The sequence below is a fragment of the Engraulis encrasicolus genome, chromosome 16, assembly GCF_034702125.1.
Source record: "Engraulis encrasicolus isolate BLACKSEA-1 chromosome 16, IST_EnEncr_1.0, whole genome shotgun sequence".
In the NCBI taxonomy this organism is placed as follows: domain Eukaryota; kingdom Metazoa; phylum Chordata; class Actinopteri; order Clupeiformes; family Engraulidae; genus Engraulis; species Engraulis encrasicolus.
In genome coordinates, this window is record NC_085872.1 from 28,902,309 (window position 1) to 28,930,269 (window position 27,961).

Genomic DNA, 27,961 nt, shown 5'->3' on the forward strand with positions numbered 1-27,961 from the left:
TAAAAACAAACTTTAAAAAGTTCTGCAGGAAAACACAACTAAATTATCTGGAAAAATGACACATTTTTATTTAAATTAATGTTTCCCGTGTTCATTGTTACAAAGTTGTTCCATGTTGCTGAAAAGTAGCAAGTAGCAAACATACATCCAATGATATGAGTGCAGCTCTCAGTTAATCCCACGAGACACCAAACTAGTGATTTTGTGAAGAGAAAATGAAACAAGGAAAAATAAATCTCCTCCGTCTGAGAAAATAACGAATTTGATATTTTAATCAGTACTACTCAAAGGTTAATGGCAGGGGGGAAATGTGAACAACCCTTACTGACCGACTACAGTACAGTATCCTGTGTCAACACACAAGTTGTCGCTGGAATATGAGGTCAATTTTAGATTTTTATTTTATTTTTTTTGCAGAAATTGCTTGAGATGTGAGAATTGTAGAAATGTTAAATAAGATTTTTTTTGTCTGTCATTTACACTGTCTATATTTGTCATTTTTTCATACATTGCTTGAGGGTAGCTCAAATGTGCAGATCGATTTGTGTTTTTGTTGCCTTTTTATCTTTTAATTTAATTGTAACTGATCCCACATTGTGAGTCCAAAGTGTAAAATATGGAATGCTAGATCTTATACTATTTGTAGTGGCCCTATTCTGTAAAATTAATGGTAAACAATTACAGATAATGTTGAATATCTACTTCTATCTCCATTTAATGAAGTTAAGCAAAATCCTTTTTCTAAACCCTGCATGGTTTAGGCACTTATAATGGGCCTATACTGAATATAAATGGTGATGAACTGAGCAACCTTTTGAGCAGTGTTGCTGGGCAATGACATAATTGGCACTGATTTTTCCAATAAAATGATATCAATAGTTTGTCTACTGCTGATCCAAGTTCTCATGATTTAAAGTGTTGTGTAGTGATAAACTGTCAAAATGAAATCTTACAGTATCATTGCCCAAAAGCGTTGCTCAAAAAATTGCCAAGTAGAAGTAGATCACCACCTTTAGGCTTTACCCCAATAATGAGATAATGAAAAGGTGAAAATAGGGGGTACAAATTTGAAGACAAAGAGGAATGTCTGTTTCTATCCCTTTTCTATCAATTTGAGCAACAAAAAAAAATAAAAAATAAAAAATAAGAGCTTCATTGCAAAATGACGCATTTCCATTTTGGAAAATCTGATATCTTTGTATTGGGCATTAACAATCAAGTTCCTTCTCAATATTTTTTCATCCATTACTTGACCCAACATTTTTTAAAATTGCAGATATATTTTGAATAACCCATTGGTGCTGGATACTGCATTGCACAATAGTGAGTCTCGTGCCAGGAGCTGCATGACGTAGCTTTAGGCTCATCAAAATTGAGATTTTTAAAATGAAAAGGTTATGTTAGAGCTGAATGAACATGTTCTACTGTAAGATGAGGGTCTTGACTTTTCAATACAATTCATTCCATGTTTTTATGTGCTTCAGGGGCTGAGACGTTTAGGTTTTTAGAGGCTGATAGTACCTTGTCCCAAAAATGGCTTAGACATAGTATGTTTTAGGAATCAATGGGTGAAAACATTAGGTGCTCATAGTTCATAGTGTGCTAATAGTAAAAAAAAACCTGATACCCAAATGCAGCATATCTACCATTTTTTGCAATCTGATCACTTTGTTTATTTCTATCACGTTACCGATGGCAGATGACAGACGAAAGGACATCCGAATAGTCGTTTCCAATAATAAAATACAAAAAAATAATTACAAAAAAATAATTAAAAAAGACCTTTACGTCATTTTGCAACAAAGCTCTTCATTTTAACATCAAAATCCAGCGACAATACACACGATACTGTACAAGTTTAGCAGAACATGAGACCATGTAACACTTAAAACAAACAAACAGTCAGAACATCACCCAGTAAGTCCATAAGAACAGATTTTGATGATAAGCAGAGAGTGGCGGAAAACGGAATGGCATGACGAAGACTTGGGCTGTGCTGGATATGGAATCCACACAGCAAGTTTGGCTAAAAGCAAAGTTCTACGTTGCCACCAGGCTTGTGAGCACGGGCCAAGCCACTAGACACACTACGCCGAACGCAGCTGACCAGAGACAGCAGAACACAGGGCAACACATTTGTTCAAATGGTCCGTCCATCTAGCCCATTGAACCCATCTTCTGCAGAAAGAGTCCGTTTGCCTGTGCCAAAAAGATGTGACGCTTAACTGTGAAGCATAGCGGTCCCACTGGTCAGTTAAGTGTCCAGGCCTCATCTCCTACACAGCAATGCTACACATCCCGCTCCCCTAACTGGACTAACAGCTGGATCACCAAGAACACCAAGAGCACTGATCAACAGAACACAGATCCGTTTTCCCTCCTGGTCATCTCTGTATGGCCGTCATTAATTGGTTTCAGTTCTCTTCCTAGCCCTTCGCTCATCCTAACTTTAAGGCATACATTCCCAATTGTTGGCACTGCCTCCTCCCACTGTCTCTCCTCTCACCCACTCGTCGTCACTGACATGGAGGAGGGGTGTGGGTGGGTGTGTCACAGCAGCCACTGATGCTGCTGAGGCCTCTTGAGCTCCCAGGTGTGTGTTGGAGAGGGGGCTGTGCAGACGCACAGTTTGTGTGTGTGTGTGTGTGTGCGTGCACGCATGTGTTTGAATAGGCCAGGTGCTGTTAGGAGATCCGCTGGATGAGCTTGTCGTCTGTCATGCAGAAGTAGGTGCAGTAGGAGAGGTCTGAGATGAAGCCCTCGCAGGCGCGCCGCGTTACGCCCTTGCAGCCGCGCAGGTCCAGCAGCTGCAGAGCAGATGTACGCTTCAGGGACTGAAGACAAGCGTCCGTCAGCTTGTGGCAGCCTGCCGCAGAAAACAGCAAACAGACACGAGCATTATTTAAGACCAATACAATTCCTTTGAATCACAGTACATTATAGTATGATCTGTAAAGCCTACCTAGAAAAACAATACACAAAACCTATGTTGTATTATTGTTATTATTATTATTATTATTACAGACGCAGCCTTGTGCGTAAAACTGTAGCCGTGATTGACGAACCTGCCAGGTTCAGCTCGATGAGTGTGTGGCGTGTGGGGGAGCCGGTGGCGGTCAGCAGGTTGATGGACTGGTCGGTGATCGCCTGACAGTGGGCCAGGTCCAGCCTCTGCAGCTGGGGCATGTGCCTCAACAGCAGCCGCAGCGTAGAGTCCGTGATGTCCAGACCCGACAGACGCAGGGTCTGCATGCCGCGCAGACGGCTGCGGGACTCGCTACCTACACGCACACACACACCAAACAGAATAAGTGACTTGCAGGTACATTATGACACCAGATGCGTTTATGCTGTATCTGTCATTTAAGTGATAATTACCGGTACTGTGTTTCTAAGAGCCTCAGGCAAGAGGCTGGGCAGCACAGCAAATTATCCACACAACAATCATCTTAATGAGACTAAAGCCCAGACTGGCATCCCAGAGGTTGCCGGTTCGACTCCCGACCCGCCAGGTTAGTGGGGGGAGTAATCAACCAGTGCTCTCCCCCATCCTCCTCCATGACTGAGGTACCCTGAGCATGGTACCGTCCCACCGCACTGCTCCCCATGGGGCGCCACTGAGGGCTGCCCCCTTGCACGGGTGAGGCATAAATGCAATTTCGTTGTGTGCAGTGTTCACTTGTGTGCTGTGGAGTGCTGTGTCACAATGACAATGGGAGTTGGAGTTTCCCAACGGGCTTTCACTTTCACTTTTCACTTTCAATTTCTGTTTGTCACGCATAGCCACTGCACGTGTCAAATCTGCCTATGCGTCAACCCACGTGAACAGTTGCGGACAAAAGGCACTGTGATTGGTCATCTCATTAGTCATCTACCTCCTTGTTCTGGTGGCAGCACAGTGGCTGCAGTTTGTGAGAGCAAAAGGCAGGTCAATATAATGTTAACTACGATACCAATGCTTTTGTCTTTGTAGTGTGTGTATATAAATGAAGCTACGATGACTGAATTTAACTAAAAAGCGATGCAGCAGTTGAACACTTCCGGCACAATGCTGCTGTTTGACTACTGTGTCTGGCTCACCTTGTGGAATGACCAGGTCTTTGATCTGGCTGTCTTTGACTCCCTCTGCCCAGCGCAGGTCCAGAGTACGCAAGTACGGGCAGTTCGACGAGCTCAGTGCAGACACAGACAACCAGGAGCAGCCAGCCAACATCAGGTCCTTCACACCTGAAACACAACACAAACCATGACTTGCCCTTTCCTTTTTATTTTTTTTGTAAAGATATTTTTAGGGCTTTTGTGCCTTTATTTGTGATAGGATAGTGAGAGAGCGACAGGAAATGAGTGGGGAGAGAGAGACGGAGAAGGACTGGCAAATGACCCAGGCCAGAATCGAACCTGGATCGCCTGCGTAGTAACCCAGTGCCCTACCATTAGGCCACGGCAACGCCTTACCCTTCCCATCTTAACACATTGAGTGCCACGCTGATGGAATTCGGCAAAGAGTGTAAGCAGTCTAAACCATTTTTTTGCAGAGCCACAGCAGTACTACATTGATCTGCTTGTACTTGTATTTTTCCCCCCTCACAAAATTAACGTTTACCATAGCCATTTCTCTCAGACACCAACCAGAACTGAAAGGTTTCAAGTTGAAGTCCAAGTGTCAAGTTTATTAGCCATATCAACAGTATAAAAATACAGTTGCTAGGAACGTGCTTTGGTGTTGTAAAAGAGGAGGAGTACCTGGTAAACGGTGAATGAGCCAGGAGAGCTGCTTCTTGGAGATGGGTGTCCAGGAGAGGTCCAGAGTCACTGGCTGACGCTTGTGGATGCAAGATAAAGCTTGAGGGGTCAACGACCCACAGCGACTAAGGTCTATCCGCGTCCACAGACGCTTGTCACAGCCCCTGGTGAATTAAAGTGAATGATATGTAAATTGAGAAGTATGGAATTATAGGAACATTCGAATGGCAGTTCACCTACTCAATTACCCACAGGAATGTAGGGGTGTGCAAAAAAATCGTTATGACAATGCATCGCGATACTTACTTTTACGATATACTACATCGAATCATGACATGGTACCGTGATACTTCTTTTCCCGATATACTGCATTGATTCATGACAATCGATTAACTAATAATACGGTAATACAATTCTTTTGGCCACTGGTTAATTTTGTTCAATAGAGAGCAGGTAATATTTCTGTTGTGATAGAAGCTCTCTCCCAGATGCTAAAATGTTTAAATAAAATGAATGCTACCTGGCAACCGCCAAATAAGCTGTATTTGTACACATTTACAGAAGTAAATATAGCAATAGTACATGAATCGCAATGCATCGTGATGCGCATTGAATCGTGAACCCTTTTGCCAATACCCACCCCTACATGAATGCACGCAGGTGGACTCACCACTTGTACCAGGCTTTGCAGACGGTCATGCAGACGTTGAGCTCGGTGCGCGTCAGGTGGCGGAACACAGACACCCACACCTCCTTCTCTCCACCCGTCTCGTTGCCAACCTCCTTGAAGGATGGATGGGACAGAAGCGAGGGTGGAGAGGAGGAGGAGTGTGGAGGTCGCGTGGGAGAGGCGGAGGAGCGAGACGACCCGGTGCTGGAGGGCGAGGCGGTGTCCCTCTCGCCGTCTCTGTGATGATGGTGGCGGTGGTTGGAGCTGCTGTGTCGCCCGTGCCTGCCTGGTGCCGTTACAGACGTGCCCTTGGACTGCGTGAGGCCATTCCCCGTGGGCACTGCACTGCCGTTCTTGTGGCGGCCCTTCTGCAGGGTCTTGCGCTGCACAAAGCCCGGCCCGGGACTGCCAGCGCTGGGGGCCCGGGAGGACACCGCAGCCTCCAGTTTGGGCACGATGGAGCCAGGGTCCCGCCGAGCCTTTGTGGGCCGCTGCAGTGTGACTGTGAGATACGATCCATTCAGTAGCTCGTCGTTCAGGTCCGACACCAGCAGCACGGGTGGCTCAGGCTCGGAGTCCGTCTGGGTGTCGTCCTCGTCGTCATCTTGGTCATCCTCTTCCTCGTCCAAGTCCTCCATTTCCTCATCCTCCCCCTCCAGATCGTCACTGTCGTCGTCATCGTCGTCGTCTTCGTCCTCCCCTGTCCGCCTACGCCCCCGTCTTCGCCGCCGGTGCTCCTTCTCAACATGTCCCATGTGCTCATCCTCACTCTCATCATCATCATCGTCATCGTCATCATCATCATCGTCATCATCATCATCGTCATCATCATCGTCGTCGTCAGACTCGTAACGCCTGCGCTGCATCCTGGCGCCACCACGTAGTCTAACTCGGCCGCCCCTTTCCCCTCGAACCCCGAAGCCTCGCCTCATCTTCAGGCCGGAGCTGGGGGCCACACTGCTGCCTCGACCCCTGCCTCTGTGGGAGACGCCTCCTCGCCACATGCCCCGCCTTCCGGCGCCATAACCACGTCGACCAGCTGAGGTGCCGCCGCGGGGATGGAGAGCCATCTTTCTGCCCGGCCGTAGACCCTCTTCCTCATCGTCATCATCATCACTGCCCGAGTCGTCTTCGTCCCGATCATGACCGCGCCGCCGGTGGGTCTTAGCCGGCCGACCATCCAGAGATGTTGACTTGCGTTTCTAAGTAGAACAGGGAAAGAGGAAGTCAGAGTCTGTGTGAGGTCATTTCAATTCACTGGAGAAAATACAACAACAAAATATGCAGTCATTCGGCATGTCTACTTGGTCCGAAATCTAACTATAACTGAAACTATGTTGATGGCTAATTAAGTCCCTTAGTATTGAGGCCATATATATATATATATATATATATATATGAAAAAAACCACACTTACAATTTGGATTTTCTTCCTTTCCAATTTAATCTGCAAAAGGACAGAGAGAAACATTAGTCAAAGTAAATCAACAGGTGGAGAGGGACATGGGCATCAGCTTTAGAAGGGTGCACTCCACTCACAACCACTCCACAGCACGTCATCTTCTGGGGGGCAAGGAGGTCGGAGGGGAGGGGTGGGGTGGGGCCCTTTAGGGTCAACATGCACAACACATCAAGCACACGTCCGGCCTTCACCACTGCACCCTCATGGTCGGCAACGGTAACGGGTGTGGCGGGCAGGTCATGGTGATGTGGGGCATTGGGAAAGGGGGCAGGAGGGAGGAGAGAAGAGGGGAGGATGGGAACGGAATGAAGGAAGAGAGAGAGAGAGAGAGAGAGAAAAAGAGAGAAAGAGGAAGAGGGGTGGTGGGGTAAGGGGGGGATGGTGAGGTTGGGTGATGACGCGGGTTGAGAGAGCAGAGGGTGGGGTGGGGTGGGAGGAGAGAGGAGCGCGTGCGGCGAGGCGAGGCGAGGCGAGGCGGTGGAAAGGCGGCGGCACCTCTCACCCTCTTCCTGAGCCGCCGCTGCTGCTCCAGGGCGCTGGCTTGTTGCCGCGGCGACCCCTGGGCGTGAGGGAGAGGGGAGGAGGAGGAGGAAGGGGGGCGGCCCGCCCTTTGCCACGCGGCCGCGGCTCCCTGGCGGCCCAGAGCGGACCCCTCGGCTGCGAGGAGGCGCTGGGCCGCAGGCAGCACGAGCGCACCCCTGCCTGCCAGGCCGTCATCGCCGCTGCAAGACGACTGGCACACAGGATAGGAGAGACAGGACAGCAACGCCCGTTATCAGCCTCTCACACACGCACTCTAAATCCAGCATTTCACACTCACACCAGACAGGCGCTCAATCCAGCATCTCACACTCACACCAGACAGGCACTCAATCCAGCATCTCACACTCACACCAGACAGGCACTCAATCCAGCATCTCACACTCACACCAGACAGGCACTCAATCCAGCATCTCACACTCACACGCAATCAATCCAGCATCCACACAGTTACACGCACACACACATTGAGACAGTAGTTTGACTACCTCACTGCCTGTGTGTGTGTGTTTCTGCAGAGATGCCATCAATGTCTCTCTTTCTATGCCACACAAACACACACCCACACACTAATAAAAAACGACGCGTTTTTACAGGGCCAGTGAACACTGTGCTTTCAGCCTTGCGTTTTCAATGTTAACTCATGCAAAATGCTGAAATGTTGCTTCTATACGCTAAAATTAGTGCTCATCTATACAAGTATTAGGGATAAAAACACTGGATAGCGTTGTGTTGAGTGGACCAGAAAACAGAGAAAGAAACCCACCTCTGAGTTGTTGCCCCCGCCGTTAATACATTTGGGGCACTCCCAGCAGCTGGGCAGGTCTTTGTTCACCACACCTTCTCCATCCACCTGCGGGGTGTGAGCAATATAGAGGTTGAGTGGAATGGCACAATTTCATCAAGACAATTTTAATCATGACCAAAAAAAGAGAGAAAAGAACAGAAAGTTTATATTAAAATGTAAGCATTGCCAGAGTCAGTAATTTCCTGCTCACATCTTTCGTCAGAGAAATAATGAACACCTATACAGACTGATTTGTAAATTTCACACAACTTTTGTCTTGCTGGGCACAGGGATTGTGACCTGTAAAAGCAAAGGTGAGTGTACCTTAAGGCAGGCGGGGTGAGCGATCTGAGCACAGTTGGAACACTCCATCAGCAAGAGCGAAAACGACTGGGCCTCGCCGGGCTCTGGGTTTCCATCGCCACATACCTCACACGCTGCAGACAGGGGCAGACCCGGCTGCAGGGGCGCAGGCACGCAGAAGAGAGGGGAACAGAAAGAGAGAGAAAAACAGGGGATCAGTCAGTCAATGAAGATGTCTATGTTACATACGCCATCCATCAAAAGCTGGACATGTACTGTTGCATAGGGAAAACCGTAGTGAGCATGGTGCAAAATGTAACTGGTATGGCCTAGTCGTGACGTCTTTTCATTTTTAAAAAGATGGCAGCCGTCTTTCGAGGTAAACATTAAAAACAACACACAGGAACAAACACACCACATCTGTTCTGTTGTAGTCCTTTGTCCTAGGTCCTTTGTTCCCATGGCCATCCAGCTATTTAATAGTTCACAGAGAGAGAGAGAGACATTTTCATAAGTGACTGGACAGCATTTAACTAGTGATGGGCAAATGGAGCTTTGTCAAAGCTCTGAACCATTTAGACACATTGTTTCAAAAATTGGGTTAGTACTTGAAGCCTCAGTAACAGGGCCCTCTCCTGGAAAAGCCATGTTTGAAATGAAATGGGCTCAATTCAATAAGATGAGATGTTATGCCCTCATCCTCTGCGAGATTACCCCAATATTGGACTGAGCTCATACTTTTGCACACTAACAAGTCAAGTCAAGTCAAGTAGGTTTTATTGTCAATTTCTTTACATGCACTGGTCATACAAAGAATTTGAAATTACATTCCTTGCTTTCCCATACAGACATAGACTAAATCTAGGTAAGGACATAGACAGTATAGACATAGACAGTACTTATACATGGACTTAAGACAGTATGGACATAGACAGTGCTCATACAGACATTTAAAGTGCAAGACTGGACAACAGAAGACTTGTAGAGGACATACATTAAGAGGTATTGTTGTGCTTTTGTGCTTTTCCTAAAAGGTCCTTTATAGCGTTCTGACATGGTAATAGTAGCATTTGAAGAAAATAAATATTAAAAAGGTCTGTCAAGTACACCAGCAGCAGTGTGTGTGTGTGTGTGTGTGTGTGTGTGTGTGTGTGTGTGTGTGTGTGTGTGTGTGTGTATATGTATGTATGTATGTGTGTGTATGTATGTATGTATGTGTATAACTTCCAGACATTTGAAATTTTAGGCTACTGATGAGGCAGTTGAGGCAGACGACATTACAAAGGCATAAAACGATGCCATATCTATTTATTTATTATTATAAGGCTACTATTTTTTGGGCAATCAGAATAAAGCGTTGCTGAACATTAATGTCTTCTCCTTGTTGTGTTCATAAATAATGATGATGTTGTCAACTTGTCTATCAAGTGGGACGTATAATGACAGTCAATCATCTCTATTCTCTCCACTGCAACTTGGCAGACGTCTCTGCAACGGGCCAAACGCATGAATGCGCCTGCTGGTCCGTGTGGCAGCACAAAACACCGTAGCTGCTTTCGGAAAATTTAAACAGTTTACCGTTTCGTACGTAATATATTACATGTTTTTTTCCGTACTGAAGCAAACTTCGGAACAGTGGTTTTATGGATTTCGCTGTTGATGGTTTGAAACACGTTCCGGCGCGCTGTGCCAGACTGCCATCACTACATATAACCATCTCTACCCATCACCCACCTATCTGGATTAATACATTTCACTCTACTCTACATCATTAGGCAACTCACTGCCAGGCACTGACGAAGGACGCAGGTCTGCTTGAGTTTGCCGGGGCCGCCGAACTTCTTCATGTCCCGGCAGAAGTTACACTCTCCGCACTCCGTCCGAAGACACGCCTCGCAGCGTTTGCAGCGCACACGTCGCCGCCGAAGCACAGACATGGAGGAGGGTGGTTTCTGGGGGCGCGGCGTCACAACCGTGGTGGCCAGACGGGGCCTCCCCGGCGGTGGTGGGGGTGGAGGGGGCTGGTACCATGACGGCTGGGCAAAGGACAGCACAAGAGGTTTAAGTGCCATTTCTGGTATATATAAAAAATGACTCAATGAGTCACTCAAAATGACACACTTAAATGCTTCCCACGTTATTATGCTTATATTGGCACGTTGAATAATTATGGATAAAAAAGTCATGGGGGAAAAAACAACAACAATTTGAAATGGCAAATGGGTACATTTTGAGGAATCGCACAATCTTGGGAGAAGAAACTCACCCTCTTTGGCCACTTAACAATGGGTTTTCCAGTGTATGCCAATTTGGGGGTATCACCAGCATGTTCTTTCAGCAAAGCCTGACAATAATCAAAATAGACACAGAGGGCAGAGGGTTAGCAAAACACATGAGGCAACAGAGAGCTGGGGAAAACAGACTGAAGCTTAAACTAATATTAAATGCAAAAAGAAATTATGCCATTAGCTTTTGCAGTTACTGTAAAACAATACCCAAATTCCTCAACCAATTCCTGGATGTCCCCAGTTCCCGATCACTCCCCAAGCACTTTTTCAGCATGAACACTCCAGCAAGTTCGACATTTGGTGCATTACTTGGAATGGCCACTGGCACAGTTCTGTTCTCTGTCGCATTGAACACGCCTACACAACACAACACTACACTACAATATACACACACACATCACGTGTCATTACCCTGATGTCATGAAGAAGTGCTGGTGCATTATGGATGCCAGCTGGCACACACTTCTTGTTCGAGGGCAAAGACTCCAGCTTCCCCAGCAAGCTCCACAGGCCCTCCAGCTCGAAAGCCGTCAAGTGAACCTTCACGCCAGGCTTGGGTGCTGGAGAGGCAGGCTTGTCATCCTCCTCCTCTTTGGTGACACCATTCAGATTCTCGTCATCTACGCTGGAGGCCTCTCGCTTCAAGCCTGAAATAAGCAGAGCAGGAAAGTGGGACACAATGTCTATAATATGGGCCAGTAGAAAGATATATTACTGTAAATGGCTTTCAACACCCCCCCCCCCCCAAATAACTACAGAAAAAAACACTGAAGTAACACTAAGGAATAACCAAATGCATACCAATGCCCAGGGAGTGTTTTTGAAATTCGGGTGTGAGGTACGAGGTCTTGGTAATACTGTAGAGGTACCTCTCCAGGACATACCAACACATCTCGTAATAGAACGGGTAGCGGAACTTGGCTGGAACCTGAGAAGGTGAAGGGAGAGGACGGATTAAACCATGAACTCCACCATCAGCAATCCCACTGAAGGGAAGGGTTGGTTAAGGGCTACCGTCAGGAAACGAGTGGTACAGAGGATTGTAGAACTGAGGAAAAACAAGTGCATCCACTAAAGTGTATGGTTGTGGGTGATGGATCGCATTTCCTAAAATAGTGGTCAGGTGCTATTTTTTTAATGTATTTAAAAAATATATCAGACCAAGCAATTAAAACGGGACAGGCTACAAATTGAGGAATTACGGTCATTTAAACTAAGAAAACAAAGCCTGGGACACAAAGGTTCCAGTTACTATTTTTCCAATTGACTACATTTTGGTCAACATGCCCTCCATCAGATGTCACATTCTAAATGTTCTTAGTGGTAGAGGGGGTTCCTAGAAACAAGGATAGGGGACTGAGGAAGTATAGATACAGGGCATGGGTCTCACCCGTGTGCGGTCCTCTATGCTGTAGATGCTGAGCTGCATGGGGATGTTGAAACTGTGCAGGAAGTTCCCGCCAAACACCAGCGTATCCATCGGGGTGTAGACCGCATGGATCCAGCCTGGACACAAGGACAAGATTGTCACGGCATGATCAAACAGCGACTCACTCTGTTTTTTTTTTAAATATATTCATGTATCTTCTTTTTTAGGCTGGGGCCATGTTGATAATCTGCAATACAATTAATTTGTATCATTTCTGGAAGAAAGCTCTTTTTATCCTTCAGTTAAATGATTGAATTTCTTCTTCTTCTGTTCTTTCAGCTATACTCAGTCTGGTGACTCTACATCTAGTTACGAGCTAGCAATTGGCATTGAATCCTGCGAGTCTAGCTAGATAAGATGCTAGCTGGACCAATAAGATTCAATGATATATGCTAGCATGGAGGTAAAATTTGCATTGCCAGATGGAGTACTGGAGAAAGATAAAACGATATTATTCAACTCAAGGGGAGGTACATATAATACAGTATTACTTAAAGATTCAATGGAATTGCATGCTGATAGCAAACAAAGTATTTACAGTATTACAACAGGATTCCTTATGCATCTGCTCACCGGAGGGTATGATGAAGGTGTAGCCCTGCTTCAGCTCTATCCTCTGGCAGTCGGTGGCCCTGTCCCCCAGGAAGATGTCTCCCTGCTTGCCGGACAGCACCCAGTTCTCATAGAGCTCCAGGTTCTGCTGCGTGGGGGGGATTAGCCAGAACACCTGGGTGGGGGATGGGGTGGTTGGGGGGAGCGACAACAACGGGGCATTAGTCAACATAGGATGAGAGTTAAGTAAAAACATTTTTTTTTGTGAACAGCAAAACGCATGTTATGTTCTTTTGACATAACCAAATACTGTGACATAAGGCAAAGAAGAGGCGACCTAACAATCAGTCCTAGATCATAAGGCTTTGATTGAATGTTTGATAGTGAGATAACATTTGAATAGACATGATTAGAGACATGTCTTGCAATTTAGCGACCCAGAAGAACAGGCCAAATTGTAAAGGTGTGCTTTGTGACTCAGGATTCAGACGTTTTGGATGCAGCCCTCACCTTTCCTCCCCGCAGTATGTGGTACCACACAGACGTCCCCCCAAAGTCGATATGGAAATCTGTGTAACAACCCTGCACACTCATCAGACAATACCTGCCAGGGCACAGGAAGAGGGATGAGATATTGAGATTAAATTGCAGTATTAGAGCTGGTCAGACAAAATTCTAGTCTAGTCCAGTGATCTAAAGCTACAAAACAATTGTGTGTGTGCGTGTGTGTGTGTGTGTCAGCATTATTATGGGTCAGTACTCAAAGGAAGTGTAGTGTGGTTAATCCTGGAGTCTTACTTCTGTACTTTGGGGTACTGCATGTCCATGATGGCATTAGTGGAGTCTCTCTGACGCTCCTTCAGGTGTCGGGGCCACATGTTGTCGACCCAGTCGATGATGTCCACCTGAGGCACAGTGATCGGGGAAACAAAAGATCTTTCAGAAAACCAATGCAGAGCTTAGTAGAGTGGAAGTGATGGAAAAACACAAGGTCTAAGGAGCAAATGTCTTGGAACAGAGCAGTTTTCTAGTTGAATAGGTCACAGCACGAAATGTTTGGTCTAACAGTGGAATTAACAGCAGACTAAGGCTAAATTTCCTTCAATATTCTTAAATCACAAATTCACATCTATGTTGGGTACTAATCTATCATTTACAATCAGATTACCACTGAACACATATATTGGTGGTACTACTGACCGTCGCAGGCCTTCTGACTAGGGGTTCCAGTTTGGTGTGGCTGAACTCCAGGCTGATAACGTTGTACAGCTTTTCCCTCTGCGAGGGAGGGGTCTCATAGTACCGTCTCCAGTGCGCCATCGACATCTCAATATTCTTCTGCGTCGTCACATCCATCACGTCAACCACCCGCCGACTGCCTGGACAGGCGGAGAGAGAAAGCGGCAGAGAGAGAGAGAGAGAGAGAGAGAGAGAGAGAGAGAGAGAGAGAGAGAGAGATAAGGACAGAGAGTGAGAGCAGCACTATACAGGGAGGTGCCAAAGAAACAACTGTGATGAGAACACTGAATTGCGCAGGCGATGAAAAGCAGTGCGATTCTTACCTACGTAACTCTTCACATCGTTCACGCTGAAGTCTGAGTCTGGCATCCTGAAACAAAAGACCCAATTGCAAACGTTAGTGTGCGAGTAAAGCTTTTTGAGACCAACTTTCAAGGCAAACATGTTAAGGGAAAAAGAAGTAAAAGGCAGACAGAAACAGATGGTGTGCATAGAAGTGTGCATATAAAAAATAGAAGCAGTGGGGAAAGCCTGAAAGCCATCTTACTTCAGCCCCAGTCCTTCAGGCCTCTCAAAGATGATGGGGTCTCGAAGCCCACCCCTCTGGATGTACTCGAAGTTGAAATCTATAAACACAGATGGCATAACCACATCATAATCACATTCCCCTCACACACATTATTTGGAATGAGAATCTGCGAGGAAAAAGAACCCGTCAGTATGAACTGCTGCCACAAACAGATATTCTAATAAAAACATCTCATTAAATCAGGCTGTAGTCTGTCAAATTGAGGCAGTTTTTGTCCATTAATATTGCTAGACTTTCTATTAATAGTTATTAACTAATATTGCTAGAAATCCACAGGACAGCAAATATTAACCATACAAGTGAATACTGTTACTAACCAAATTATGGAATTATGTTAGCTGTTAATCTGTAGATTTCCCGTATTTAGGCAATTTCCCTTTTTGACCCCCCTTCAGTACCTCCGTGACCCCCAGTTTGGGAACCACTAGGCTAAAAAGTGAGAGGCTGTTCTTCCTGGCTTTGCATTACAGCAGCTGGCGGTGCCTCACCTTTCCCTTCGAGGCGGCGCACGCGGTCAGAGCTGAACCGTTCGCTCCGCAGCTTCTCCTCCAAGTCGAAGGTCCTCTTGCCCTCGATCTCATCGTCCGAGATGCCATCGTCATGGTAACGCCGCCGCGTGCCCGACCGCTGAAAAAAACGAAAACGAGAGCAATGGTCAATTTTCACATGTATTTTTAATCAGCAGTCAGATAATGCCGTACACAGAAGTACAATCCTCAGGACCTCTTTTCACCAATTGTGGCTGAATGTTTCAACATTTGGTGCTGCAACCTAGACATATTTTAGGGGCTAGTCAGATTGCTTCAAATTAAACAAAGCAACTAAGCAAGGCATCTAGAATGACAGGACTACCACTGACAACCATCCAACAGAACGATCACTTGGCAACCAGATAGAACTGGCTCCAAGCATTGTGTAAGGCTCTGCTGTACCAAGCATCCCATCTCCACGGCCATCTGCCACAGCTAATTAGGAACCAACCAACGGCCTGGGCCTACATCTCCTTCCAGACTTCCATTTCTCAAGGAAGCCTCAGTCAGAAAAACGTAAACAATAGCAAACCAAAGAAAAATGGCTCTCACATAGAGAGCACAAGGCGTTTCCAGCTGATAATCAACTGCTTCACATACCCATGCTTTCAGCGATCTAGAATGACATTGTGATTGTGGTACAATACCATGAAGTAAATCCAGAGGGGAAAATAATTGCAGTAGTCCTTGTGACGTATTAAGAAGGCCAGTGGCGGGATGAATGGCCACTGCATGGGTTGGTTATGTCCCCCCCCCCGATAAATAGAAGCGGTGAAAGAAAATGTTTGAACAGACACACACCAAAAAAATAAGAACAAATGAGCTGCTTTAGGGACCAATGCACATGATACAATGCTATATAAAATTTACTGTTGAGTGTTATGGCAAAGAGAGCCAGTGTGAGGGAGTCTGGTGAACGGTGCCGTCTCTGTGTGCGTGTGACAAAGCACATTCACTACACTCCGGTCACGTGGCCTTGTTACCCACTGGGCTACATGCACTGGTGCTGGCCTGCACTGTTGCCATGGCAATGGGCTGAGTGACCCACACCATTCAAGGTGGAAATAAGGAAGGGTAAGAAGTACAAGAGGAGGCACAAGGAGCGAGAGAGCACAAGAGAGAGAGAGAGAGAGAGAGCGAGCGAGATAAAGAGAGAGAGAGAGAGAGAGAGAGAGAGAGAGAGAGAGAGAGAGAGAGCGAGATAAAGAGAGAGAGAGAGAGAGAGAGAGAGAGAGAGAGAGAGAGAGAGAGAGAGAGAGAGAAATATCATGCCCAAGGTAAATCCTTAGATAGTGTGTCCAGATTCGCTGATGCTTCTGTGAATCCATCGCTCATGTCACATCTCCAGAGTGGTGTATTTGTGAACTGAGAACACAAAATGACAACTCTACTCTCATCCACCTTGAAGGAGAGGGAGGCAATAATTGGGCCTAAATGAAATATCAATGTGGACTGCCAGAGACTACGTGCTACCTGCACACTCTAATGTTTCCATCATCGACTGCCTCCTGTCTCTTCCAGCAGGACTGTTAACACGACACAGACCGCATTCTTACTCCAAAAGCCAAAACACGGCCTGGGCCAGTCAGTCAGTCAGAACATCACGCTGAGGCAGGATGTCTAGTAGTGAGGCATTGTGGATTCTAAAACCATCGATTTCCCCCAAAACCCACACTGCTAGCCTTCATCAGAAAAGCACCGCCCAGCAATTAGCTTTGCACACAGAGATCCCTACCGCTAGTAGTCCACGCAACCATACATGCTGAGTGCCATCTGCAAATCAAGTAGCCAGCTACACGGCTAGCTGGGGCTAGCCAGTGTAGTGGTAGTGCACTGTGCACCCCTCCCTCCTCCCCTGAGCACTCCATGATGAGACCCCAACTGATCAGCAGTGACACAGCATGCTGCACCAACAGCCAACACACACTTGACCCTTCATGCCGCATCACCACGTAGGCTATAGCGCCGACTGCAACATGGGCCAACTGCCCAAAACAGAAAACAAAACAAAAAAAAAGAATACAGAGCAGCAGACAGAACAAGCTGCCTCAAGGATAGCAGAGTACCCTGCTCAAGGCACACAGCCAGCACAACACCAAGAGTGTTGTAAAACGGGGTAAAAAAAAGGAAAAGGTGCTCCCGGATGTCCTCTGCTCTGCCAGAGATGCCTAGTCATGGGGCGGACTCCCATCCTGCTGCACCACAGCAGCCCCCTGTGGGCAAGGACACGTAGAGGATGAGGCAGCGAGGGCAGCAGTCTGGACACACACAGCCAGAGCAGAGGGAAGAAGCCGCAGCTGCAGATCAGAAAGGACAACAAAAGCAGCAGCAGCAGACACGCATGCACACAGCACAGGCAGGACCACAGCTCCAGTCATCCTTACTGCGTAATCCCACCATCCATCCATCCATCCATCTTTCCTTTCCTACCATCCCTTCTCCCTGTCTGTCTCTCTCATCACTTCTCTCCTTGAGACTGCAGACCGCATCCGAGCCTCCCCTGTGGAGAGAGGTGGTGAGACACTACACACCTCGCACCTTCAGTGTCACTTCTCCATGCCTTCTTTTTGCCAGGCCGCTCCTCCTTCGCTCCTCTGCGCCTTTCCACTTCACATCCCGCCTCCAGTTTCCTCTCTCCCCCGGCTGCAGCATGCTCCTCTCCTCTGTATTCACTTGCGGCTGACAGGAAGGTAAGCCAGGGGAGCTCACTCCACTCCCGTCTCTTCTCTTCTCTACAGTCAACCCCGATGCCTCTGCAGTGACTCCTCCCACTCTGTTTCCTGTTCTCTCCACTGCATCCTCTCCCTCTCCCGCTCCCTCTCCGAGAGCTTCCGCATCCCTTGCTCACGTGGCCTGCACTCTGGTCTCCTCCCTCTTTTCCAAAATGAAAACAATTCTACAGTTCTGGAATACAACTGTGAGACAAACAAAGGGGATTTGACCCTTTTTTCTTCGGTTTCATATATGGGGAGCAAGACATTTCCAGGATTAAGCAGAAGGAACATGTGAGGTGAGTTTCTCTTTCTGCTTGTTCCATTTCCATTTTTTCCCTAAAACCACACAGGACAAGTAAGTTAAAGCTGATATATTTCAGGCATTATAACAATTGAAACAGGACCGTCCTATGTTGTTAGACTATTGAAGACAGTGACAGGGGGTTAAGCCTACAGCATATAACTTAATAAATGTATTGTGGAGTATCAAGCCTTATGCTCGCTATGACTTTCACAGAGCACCACTGCTTAAATAATAATACACAAATCCAAATGTTTCGAGCCAATTATTAAACCCAAGAACATTCAGCAGTCAAAGATGCCAAATCTCAAACATTTCAAGCAACTAACGATGGCATGGGATCTCATTTCTACAGGCCTACAACAGTATAGTGAAGGTGCAGTGCAGGCTCGCCTTCAGGCACAGCACAGACCAGGCTGAAGTGTTCCATAGGCAGTAAAAAGATGACCTACTCTTCTACAGCCTACATTGATCCTACAGGTCACTGGCACCTGATAGAATTTAAGTAAATAATACTTCCAAAGTACTAACCCGACAAAACAGTGCTTGATGTTTTACCCTGACATTCAGAGATAGCAGTAAGCTTACACTCTCCATGTGGCTGCCTAGAAATGAACCAAAAGCATCTATCCAGTCATAAGCTTACTGCCAGCTAGTGACCGAGATAAAAGTTAGTGACTGACTGCGCCAATCGTTGACAATTCAAGGGATCCTACCAGAGACTACAGGTAGACCACTCCATCTTTTATGTAAACTGTATGGTAGGCCTAATTGAAAACTATCAACCCAAGCTGATCATGCCAAACCTACTCAGTGTCACTCTACCAAGGCATGCCGATGACATCAGTCTGTTCAGGTTTGAGAGAACAAGCTTGACAACGGTGCTCCTCCAATGGGACGACTATAAACAAGAAATCACACAAATGACTACTGCTAACAATTTCACAGTTCTAATACGAGACAAACAAAGAAACAAATGGGATTTCTAAATAAATGCCAGAAAATGTTTCCTTGGGTTTTATGTTTGGGGAGCAAGACATTTTCAGGATAAACTAGACAATCAGACAGGACAGCCCAAACCCAGCAATTAGGCTAAGTATACCAGTGTTTCCCATACATTGAGGAAACTATGGCGGCCCGCCATAGTTTAAATTTGGCCGCCATAGTTTCCGAAAATGTAAAAAAAAAAAATTATTATTTTTTTTTTTTTTTCACGATTGCCGTTTTTGTTAAAAACGATTTGAATTACAATTTCCTTCGCAGTTTCCTCCTGGAGTAAATACATCCTATAGAGAAAACCACAAGTGCTTGAAAGACAGAGGGATCAAAAGCCTAGTCAAGTTGTTGTAGTTAACTTGGGTTTGGGAGCAATAAAAAAAACCTTCAGAGAAGGGACAGTTGGGATGAGTTTACTAACACTCCCCAGGCTTTGTTTTACAGTTGTTAGGTGACAGGCCTTCATTGACAAGTTAGAGGAGACATCGGGCTGCATATAGAAATTAATGTGTAATGAATGTGAATATAGCCTACATAAATGTGTAATATGTTGTTCAGCCCTTTTAATGGGAGGAATTTTAAAAAACTGGCCCTGTGACCAGCACCCCTCATGTAGAATGTGTACGCCTATGTGTGTGTGGGGAAAAGGCATAGCCTACCCTCTTAGACCCTTTTTGTTTATGCGTTAACAATTTCACAGTAATTTTAAATTCTTATCTCTGCTCCTATTTTGTTTTATTATTTTTTTCATTACATAGACCCCTGCATGTTTATTATGTAGCCTTATTTCTCAGAATATAAATGGCTGAAATGTAGGCCTAGGCCTATAGTTTCTCCATGCGCCAATGTCATACTGTACTCATTGTTTTGCCATTTTGCATTTACACTGCACGAATACACCCCCCCCCCCCCAAAAAAAAAAAGGCTCGCGTGAAAATACACCCCCCCCCCCCCCCCCCCCCCCCCCCCGGACAAAAAAAATCCCGGCTGCCCCCATAGTTTCCAAAATTTCTGTGGGAAACACTGTATACCTAAGGCTGCAACAAAGATGATTTTGAGATAAATGAAAATGTAATAATTTATTGACCAGATAGATCAATGTTAGCTGTGAATAAACAAACAAACAAAATAAAAAAACAAGAACTACAGATTCTGTGAGCAATGCAACCATAAAATTGCTCTCATTCTCAATTAAAAACAAAAGGCCTATGTTGGGGCTAGTGTTTGGTGACCTCAACTATGGTTGTCCATCTTAGATACAGTATGAAGAACTCACTGCCAAAGACTATGGGGAAAATGTAATACAATTAGCCTATAGGGTGAATAAATCTTTGATCGTGTTGCATTTAGAGCAAATCATATGGCATAGCCTATGTTGTACAATCCAATCTAGTTCATTTGGCAAAATGCACCTGTCTGGGCACTCTGCATGACAAACTTCACCATTATGATAACAATGCGTAAAATCAAATATGTAATGGAGTGAGGGGATCAGAGTTGGTTTGGCATTAGGTTGTGGATGGAGAAGTAAATTAACCTACTGTACAGAAAAAACAAATGGGGCATTTACATAATGTTGACTTTCAACAAACTGTGGGGGGTTAGCAGAATGTACTCACAATTTTTGCTCAGAGTGGAGCAAAAAGTGTCCTCAAAAAATGCCCTTTTCAGATACAAGGACCTGCAACGCTCAGTACCCGTCTTCTGAGGTACGCACTGATTCGCATATGCCCCGTCTCGGCTCTCTGGCAAGCCATTGAATGGCTTTGATCCGAATGAAGTAAATGCTAGGCCATTGTAATGTGAGGGAAAGTTAAGAAATGCCACCAATGGCGTGTCATCAACGTTTTAACTACACAGACGTGAAATGGATAGAATGCAAAATATATAGGGCGATTTTATTTTATTTTAAATAATAGTAATAAAAAAATAATAATAATAATAATAAAACACACCACGGTCACGGGCGCATAGTGGTACGTTTCCAGTGTAGTGCTAGATATGACTGGTTGCGCTCGAGAGACAATGATGAAAACCGTGTATAACTCTGTAACTACTACTAGTCTACCGAAAGCTTGAGAGAGCCTCCTGATCACCATAGTTCTACGTGTTATCGTTTAACATCCACAGACCACGTTCCCGACTACAACGACAACAATGCAACTACAAAGTAGGGACGTGACATGCTCAATTTCTTTCGTTACAACTTACCAGTCGCTTGCTGTGTCGCGGGCGCGATTCGTCCATGTTTTAAAAAGAACACCTCAATACACGGTTGATGTCCCAGGATGAACCTCACTTCAAACGCATATGACTAGTTTTATCAATGCGTTGGCCGCCACTTTTCAACCACCGAGTTCTCAAATGTTGATAGTACCAGATCAACAATGCACGTAGCTAACTAGCTGCGCTGTTATGTGTCAACCTCTTTGGATATACTGCAGATATGCATTTACAGCAACCACAGAAGCGGGACAAATTTGCAGCATGCAGTCTATAGACCCAGACTATCAATCGTACAGTAAATGCACGCGCCCCCTACTATTGTACAACCTACGATCGTACTTTTACCAAACAAGATGCAAGTTAGCCAACCTAACTGGTTGGATTAAATAGCTAAGCAAAAAAAGATACATCTCTACCGATAATGTACATGTCGAAATGGTGAGTGCAGAAACAGTGTCCAGGTAAGTTGAATAAATACATGTAAAAAAAAATGAATTAAGAAAAAACATCACTCACACCTAGTACAGTTGGCTAGCTGTGCTACCTATCCTCCACTAAAAAGAAGCATTTTGCTACCAAGACAAAACACTGGAGTGGGTGATCACACGCTAGAAAGCTAACGTGTTTAGCAAGGCAAAATACTCCCTGGCGATAGCTAGCAACTAGCTAACGCTAACTTGTCTAACTAGCTTGCAAGTAAAACGTTAGACATCATTCATGAAGTAAGACCAAGCTTTGGGCTTAAATAATAAAACTTACTTGTTTTCGCGTTGCGTGCATTTCACAACATTTAGACCTGAAAGACGCAGCGAAAGATTCGTAATAACTCTACATACTAGAGCTATAACATTTCATTTATAAACGGACTGTACGTTTAAGTTTGAAATCCGATAGCTAAAATGAGCTAGCTATGTTACTGCTAGCTATTAATTCCAAAGAAGTTTCTTCCATTTCCTCTTAGTAATTTCCTGCCATACAACCAGCGAATGGTTATTCGCGTGTCTCTTTGATTGTACGGTTGTACTCCAACGTAAAAAGGTTTTCTTTTGCTATACCATGTCAGGTACTACCAGTTGAAGTTAATGTGGTCGACTGTGAACGGCCATTTTTAACTCGTCACACACTCACAGAAGAAACCACGGGCCCCTCAAGACCCGCCTACGAGAAAAAAAAAATCTGCCAGAATAAAAAAAAAAACTGGTGTAAAGTAGGCTAGAGCAAAATCATTATGACAACAGCAGTACTAATATTGTTATTAGGCTACATCAGAGACGTTCTTAATGCAGAGAATCTTTGGCTACATAATAGATACTTAGCACTCTTCATTGTAGAACAAGAATGCATATCTATCCATAATTTCATGTTTCCTTTTGTAGGGCCTATGACTTGTGCATAATGAAAGTGACAATAAAAGCTGACTTGACTTATAAGAATGCCATGTAGAATTGCAAGTCCTAGTTAGAACCAGCTTTCTGTTGAGAACTGCACCAACAGTGGCTTGCTTTAAAAAGAAATAAAACAGCTTTATTTTCATCTGCTTTTGATTAACCTGCGGGGTTGATATGAGCTATAATCTTATTTTGGGCCTTTGCCTCTTTAGATAATAGCCTAGAATCCATTTTAAAAGCTATATTTCCATTTTCTCTTTCCCTTTGCTTTCTGAATCACATTGAATGACATCTGCTTATGAACATGTGTACATAAATATGTTTGATTTGATGCAAATATGTCTAAAAGAGGCTACCTTGCGGGTTTGATTAGGCCATATAGGCTATTTCAAATGTCCAATTATTTTTGGATGAAATGAAAATCAGAGAGGCAAGGTACTGAAGTCAATTAAAAGTGACACTGCACCATAACGGAAAGCAGCTGATTTCGCACCTTTCCTTGAGTTAAAAATTAAATTTGATCTTTTCTCTTATACTTCCGGCCGCTCTCAGGAAGCACAAAGTCTAGCTTCCTTCAAGCTAGCGAATCATATTGTTCCAACTATCAGCTGGCTGGTAGGATTCAATGATAATTGCTAGCTTGGATCTAGAAATATCATCACCAGACTAAACGGCTAAATGTACAGGAGAAAGAATTCATCAGTTTATCCTGAGTACTTAGTGTAGGTTTTACATGGGTGGCTTATGATAGCTGGTCCGGGATGCTTTAGGCCAGGAATGGGGAACCTTTTTCATTCGAGGGGTCACTTCAAATTTCTCCAAGGGCCTTACCAGTCCTCCCAGGGCCATAATATGAACACATACCAGGATTTCCCCCTGCACTTTAAACATGTATTGGCAACCACCTTTAAAACAGACCCCACCATTGTAACGGAGGCCAACTAGCAGAGTGTGGCGTGGAACGTTAGTAAATCTCCCTCCCGAGACTTCAATACAGTGCGGTAGCATTGGGCTATCGGACTGGCCCTTTAACTCAGCTGTCTCGTACTGTGCCTCCTACTGCCGAACCGCCGCGTTGACAAGGTGGTGAGTTCACGGCCACAAGGGGGACAAACTGCGCGGGAACACCTCCGTCACAGTGGTGCCGTTAACCCGGGATGGGAGTGGGGTTTAGGGGAGTGTATTGGAAGCCAACTAGAGTGTAGCGTGGAACTTAAGTAGCTCCCTCCCGAGGCCTCAATACAGTGCGGTAGCGTTGCCCAATTGGACTGGCCCTTCAGCTCAGCGGTCTCGTACTGTGCTCATACATTGCTGAACCGATGCGTTGACGAGGAGGTGTGTTCGTAGCCCCGAGGGGGGCAAACTGTGTGGGAACTGTGTGTCCGTCACACCTTCTGTAGGTCCCCTGAATATAACTTGATTGTATTTCAAATGTAATTTCTAAGATTCCTGTACAAAATATGTCATATTTCATGTGAAGCGCCGCCTCCATATAATTAAAATCATATTGGATAAAACGGCCTCAAAGGCCGTAAATGGCCCGTGAGACATAGGTTCCCCACCCTGCTTGAGGCAGACATCATACAGGATATGATCCGTTTGCTCTCATCACCTCCTGTACATAGAGGGATGGTGGAGTGGAACCACTAGTGTGAAGTGCAGTGGTGTAGTCTACGTAGAACGCGGGTATACGGAGTATACCCACTTCAAAATTTCAGGGATTTCAGTATACCCACTTAAAATTGATTGATCCATTGTTTTGAATAGCACATACCCACTTCAAAAAAATCTCAAATATACAGTATACCCACCACAAAAAAGTAGACTACACCACTGATGAAATGGAGCCATTTGGGAGTGCATGCACGGGTGAGCTGTGAAATGCCATGAAAGTGCATTTTCACATAGCACTTGATATTATTGCCATTTAACAAAAAAACTAAATGTTACCCTACCCACTTCTTTTGGGTTACTGTTGTTAATATTAACAGTAGGCCTACTAATGGGACTAATATTACATATTACATTATATTCTGTGGCCATTTTTTTGCAGGGCAAAATTATTGTGATTTCTAAAGATGTTATTTAGGCCTAAATAATCTTTTTTTTCAGAACTATGAGTAAATGCAAGACTTTGAGTAGCCTAGTTCAGTTAATAACACAGATCCGGTATGACCCTTTGACCTTTTGCAACTTTTATTGGATAGCTTAGTGCGGTTGGATCATTTCATTGCATTCATATTCCATAGGCTACTCCAGTAGACGACTAGTTATTGCGTAGTAGTTCCTACCTCTCTGGGAGGGGGCAGGCTAATAATGCAGAGACTTTTCAGGCGGCGGACAGGCTATTGAAATTATAAGACGCGCATGCATGGAATCAGCAGCCTTCCAAACGACACTGGGAGCGATGGACTAGCCTACAACAACTAAATGACCACCATAAACGCCGAATACTTCATGAGGATAATTAAATATCATGCTGGTGGCTTGTGTCGACTGGTCTCGCAGTGCAGGATAGTGGTTCTGCTGGTGGTCCTCTGGTTGAGGAGCGCACTGTCTTCCGCGCTCATCCCCGCTGGGTGCCCTGAGCGCTGCTTGTGCGATGAACAACTCGTGGTCCAGTGTTCAGGACAGCGACTGTCTTCTTTTCCCACCAACTTGCCTCTGACCACTAGACAGCTAATTATTTCGAACAATGACATTCATGAGCTGCCGGCATTACAGCTGAATTATCTGTCCGATTTGGTATACTTGGACTGCAGCAGCAACTTCATCACCGAAATCTCGGAATCCACCTTTGGGAATCTTCGCAAACTCGTGTATCTTGATCTATCGTACAACATGTTCACGAAGATAGAGGACCAGACATTTGGCCCATTGTCAAGTTTGGTGATGCTTCGACTGACGGATAACCCTTTGCTTTCAGAGATTCATCCGACAGCGTTTTCGGAGAATTTTGGGCTTCAAGTGCTAGACCTCAGTCGAAATAATTTAACTGCGCTCAATGCTACTTCGCTGATGACTCTACCTGCCCTACGGCAACTCGGGTTGAGCGGAAACCCGTGGAACTGCGTTTGTGAAATCGAGGACATTTTAATGTGGATGCAAATCGACACATTTAGATTCCAAGGTACGGTCGCAGAGTTAGATAATAATGTTTTTGGGAAGGCTTTGAAACCCAAGGAATTACGCATGACATGGGATTGTGTTTGGTAGCCTACCCAGAGAGGATGGGTTCCTTGCCTGAAGTCAAGGGGCCCTAATTATTTAACATGCATCAATTTCATAATGTATAATTCAAGATGACTTCGGATGCCCACAAAGGCTGCAGTAAGTAGGTCTAATGGGGACAATGGTGCTGAAAACAGGGTCAGAATACAGTCTTAAGAGAACAAAAACATGATCAGTCATATTGAATCCCTCATCTAATTGCCATGCCATATTTCAAGTCAAGTGCATGCTTGCAAATGTATTTACTGTAAAGTTATGTGTGGTACAATCTAGCCTATTGTTTTGCTTCCATAATAATGCACAGTGAAAAAAAAAAACAGGGCGAGAGAGTTAGTTTTTTTCATACCTGAAGATTACCACCGTTACATAAGTGGTGCTGAAAATAGCACTTTTTTGTTGGGGGGAACACTGTAGTCAGCTCTGTGGGTGACGTTTCCTGAAAAGAGCACATGAGGTGGGCAAATAACTGAAGTAAGGACTCCAATGAAAGATGTCCATTATGGATTAACTCCCAATATGTTAATAGTTGACACAAAAAATATATGTAACTTTGTAATTACATTTTAATTATTTATCAACATTCTTAATAACCCATGTAGCTGTCAAAAGTTGGTCTAAACGTCTATCACATTAGGAGCACTCCTGCCAATTTCAATGTGCTGTTGTATTGCTCACGCTACCCTTGACTTGTCAGTAGCCGGTGACGCTGCAGTTTTTGGCTCAGCCCTTTCCGAGATATGAGCTATTCTAATGGGGGCAACTTTTGTTTACATTTCAAAAAAACATTTTTATTTATTCCCAAAAACATCCAAAAGGTTGTGCAACATCAGCAGACAGCTGGCAAACAGCGATACCTTTTGGGAAAATATTTGGCCTATGTTCATTTAAAAAAAAAATGTATACAGAAGTTGCCCCCATTAGAGTAGCTCATATCTTGGAAAGGGCTGAGCCAAAAACTGCGCCGTCACTGGCTACTGACAAGTCAAGGGTAGCGTGAGCAATTCAACAGCACATTGAAATTGGCAGGAGTGCTCCTTTAACTCGACATATTTTATGTCAGATAACATAACCATGAACATAGCATGAACATTTTTCTCAAATTTTCTGAAAGCTGAAGGTAACTGGTTAAGTTTTGCTTTGTTTGATCTTGTTTGATGACGTGCTTATTGTTTAGATGAAGCTGAGACGGTGTGTGAGGGCCCCTCAAACCTGCGGGGCCTTCGTTTGGCAGAGCTGGGCCTCCACCTGCGTACGCAGTGCCACCCCGGCCTAGAACGCCATGACTACCTGTTCTTCGTAGCCATCGGATTTGTCATTTTTGCAGCTGGCACTGTCCTGGCCTGGCTAATGGGAGCGGTGATCGTGCTCTTCGACCGTCATGGGAAGGAAGATGAAGAGCTTGACTCGGCGCAAGACGACGTGAAAGAAGAAGACAAGGTCTGAAAAGAAATTTTCAAAAATCTGAAACTGAAATAGGCCTACTGTACATGACTCAAGCTAATTTATGACATTCTGGCCCAGGACTGAAGTACAAAACACTGTGGCACTTGCCCTCTGTCACATCTTGTGCCCAGGTCTCCTGAGCCACGTGCACCCATTTCTATGTCTGATTACTAAGATCACACTGTTAAGTCAGAACCTTGCACTGTTGCCAAATCAAGGACATGCACACATTTCCATTACATTTTAACTTTTTTTTCTCTTGAGTGGATCCTCAACTGAGGCAAGGCTGGCTTTTCTCTACGCCAGGCTAGCTGTTACTGTAAATTCAAGTCTTATGATTATTTTTTGAAGGATAACATGTGACCCCAACAAGCCATGGAACTCTTTATGGTCATAAAATGCACATTTGTATTTTTAAATAAAGTGGGATAAAGACACATTGTTGTCATTGTCATTACATGTGTTGCACTCATTTTGACAGGCCTTTGAGCATGTGCCACAGGATTTGTATGAGATTTGTAGCAACTCTA

General features: G+C 45.0%; 2 protein-coding genes across 5 annotated transcripts; one reads left to right on the forward strand and one right to left on the reverse strand.

Moving 5' to 3' along the window:
- Positions 1 to 43: 43 nt before the first annotated feature.
- Positions 44 to 22,540, reverse strand: kdm2aa (lysine (K)-specific demethylase 2Aa). 3 transcript variants are annotated; one of them, XM_063219293.1, is made up of 22 exons: positions 22,129 to 22,540; positions 15,091 to 15,229; positions 14,561 to 14,639; positions 14,337 to 14,383; positions 13,975 to 14,153; positions 13,573 to 13,679; positions 13,285 to 13,378; positions 12,796 to 12,949; positions 12,184 to 12,299; positions 11,595 to 11,721; positions 11,205 to 11,440; positions 10,772 to 10,849; positions 10,290 to 10,541; positions 8,527 to 8,661; positions 8,182 to 8,268; positions 7,378 to 7,608; positions 6,831 to 6,860; positions 5,414 to 6,615; positions 4,744 to 4,907; positions 4,081 to 4,227; positions 3,066 to 3,281; positions 44 to 2,866 (listed from the first exon to the last, which is right to left on the reverse strand). In XM_063219293.1, exons 1-22 carry the CDS (start codon positions 22,147 to 22,149, stop codon positions 2,685 to 2,687), a joined length of 4,023 nt encoding a protein of 1,340 aa, XP_063075363.1. In that variant the 5' UTR covers positions 22,150 to 22,540; the 3' UTR covers positions 44 to 2,684. The 3 variants fall into 3 exon arrangements, with proteins under 3 accessions (XP_063075363.1, XP_063075362.1, XP_063075364.1); XM_063219292.1 differs by lacking the exon at positions 22,129 to 22,540 and adding an exon at positions 21,355 to 21,445; XM_063219294.1 differs by lacking the exons at positions 7,378 to 7,608; positions 22,129 to 22,540 and adding an exon at positions 21,355 to 21,445.
- Positions 21,732 to 27,925, forward strand: LOC134465566 (leucine-rich repeat-containing protein 52). Of its 2 annotated transcripts, none has more exons than XR_010038168.1 (2): positions 21,732 to 21,830; positions 27,163 to 27,260. XR_010038168.1 is itself a non-coding variant. In XM_063219296.1 (2 exons), exons 1-2 carry the CDS (start codon positions 25,188 to 25,190, stop codon positions 27,429 to 27,431), a joined length of 969 nt encoding a protein of 322 aa, XP_063075366.1. In that variant the 5' UTR covers positions 24,840 to 25,187; the 3' UTR covers positions 27,432 to 27,925. The 2 variants fall into 2 exon arrangements, 1 of the variants encoding a protein (XP_063075366.1); XM_063219296.1 differs by lacking the exon at positions 21,732 to 21,830 and adding an exon at positions 24,840 to 25,887 and having other exon boundaries at positions 27,163 to 27,925.
- The last annotated feature ends 36 nt before the right edge of the window (positions 27,926 to 27,961 follow it).

What these genes read in the sequence shown, in the direction of transcription:
- kdm2aa (XM_063219292.1), bottom strand. Translation starts at nt 21,390, where the DNA reads ATGGACGAATCGCGCCCGCGACACAGCAAGCGACTG. An exon ending in ACATACTGCGGGGAGGAAAG is followed by an intron (nt 12,950 to 13,284) that starts GTGAGGGCTGCA and finishes TCCCCCACCCAG; the next exon opens with GTGTTCTGGCTAATCCCCCC. An exon ending in AGACCTGGTCATTCCACAAG is followed by an intron (nt 3,282 to 4,080) that starts GTGAGCCAGACA and finishes GTGTGCGTGTAG; the next exon opens with GTAGCGAGTCCCGCAGCCGT.
- LOC134465566 (XM_063219296.1), top strand. Translation starts at nt 25,188, where the DNA reads ATGACCACCATAAACGCCGAATACTTCATGAGGATAATTAAATATCAT. An exon ending in CGACACATTTAGATTCCAAG is followed by an intron (nt 25,888 to 27,162) that starts GTACGGTCGCAG and finishes CTTATTGTTTAG; the next exon opens with ATGAAGCTGAGACGGTGTGT.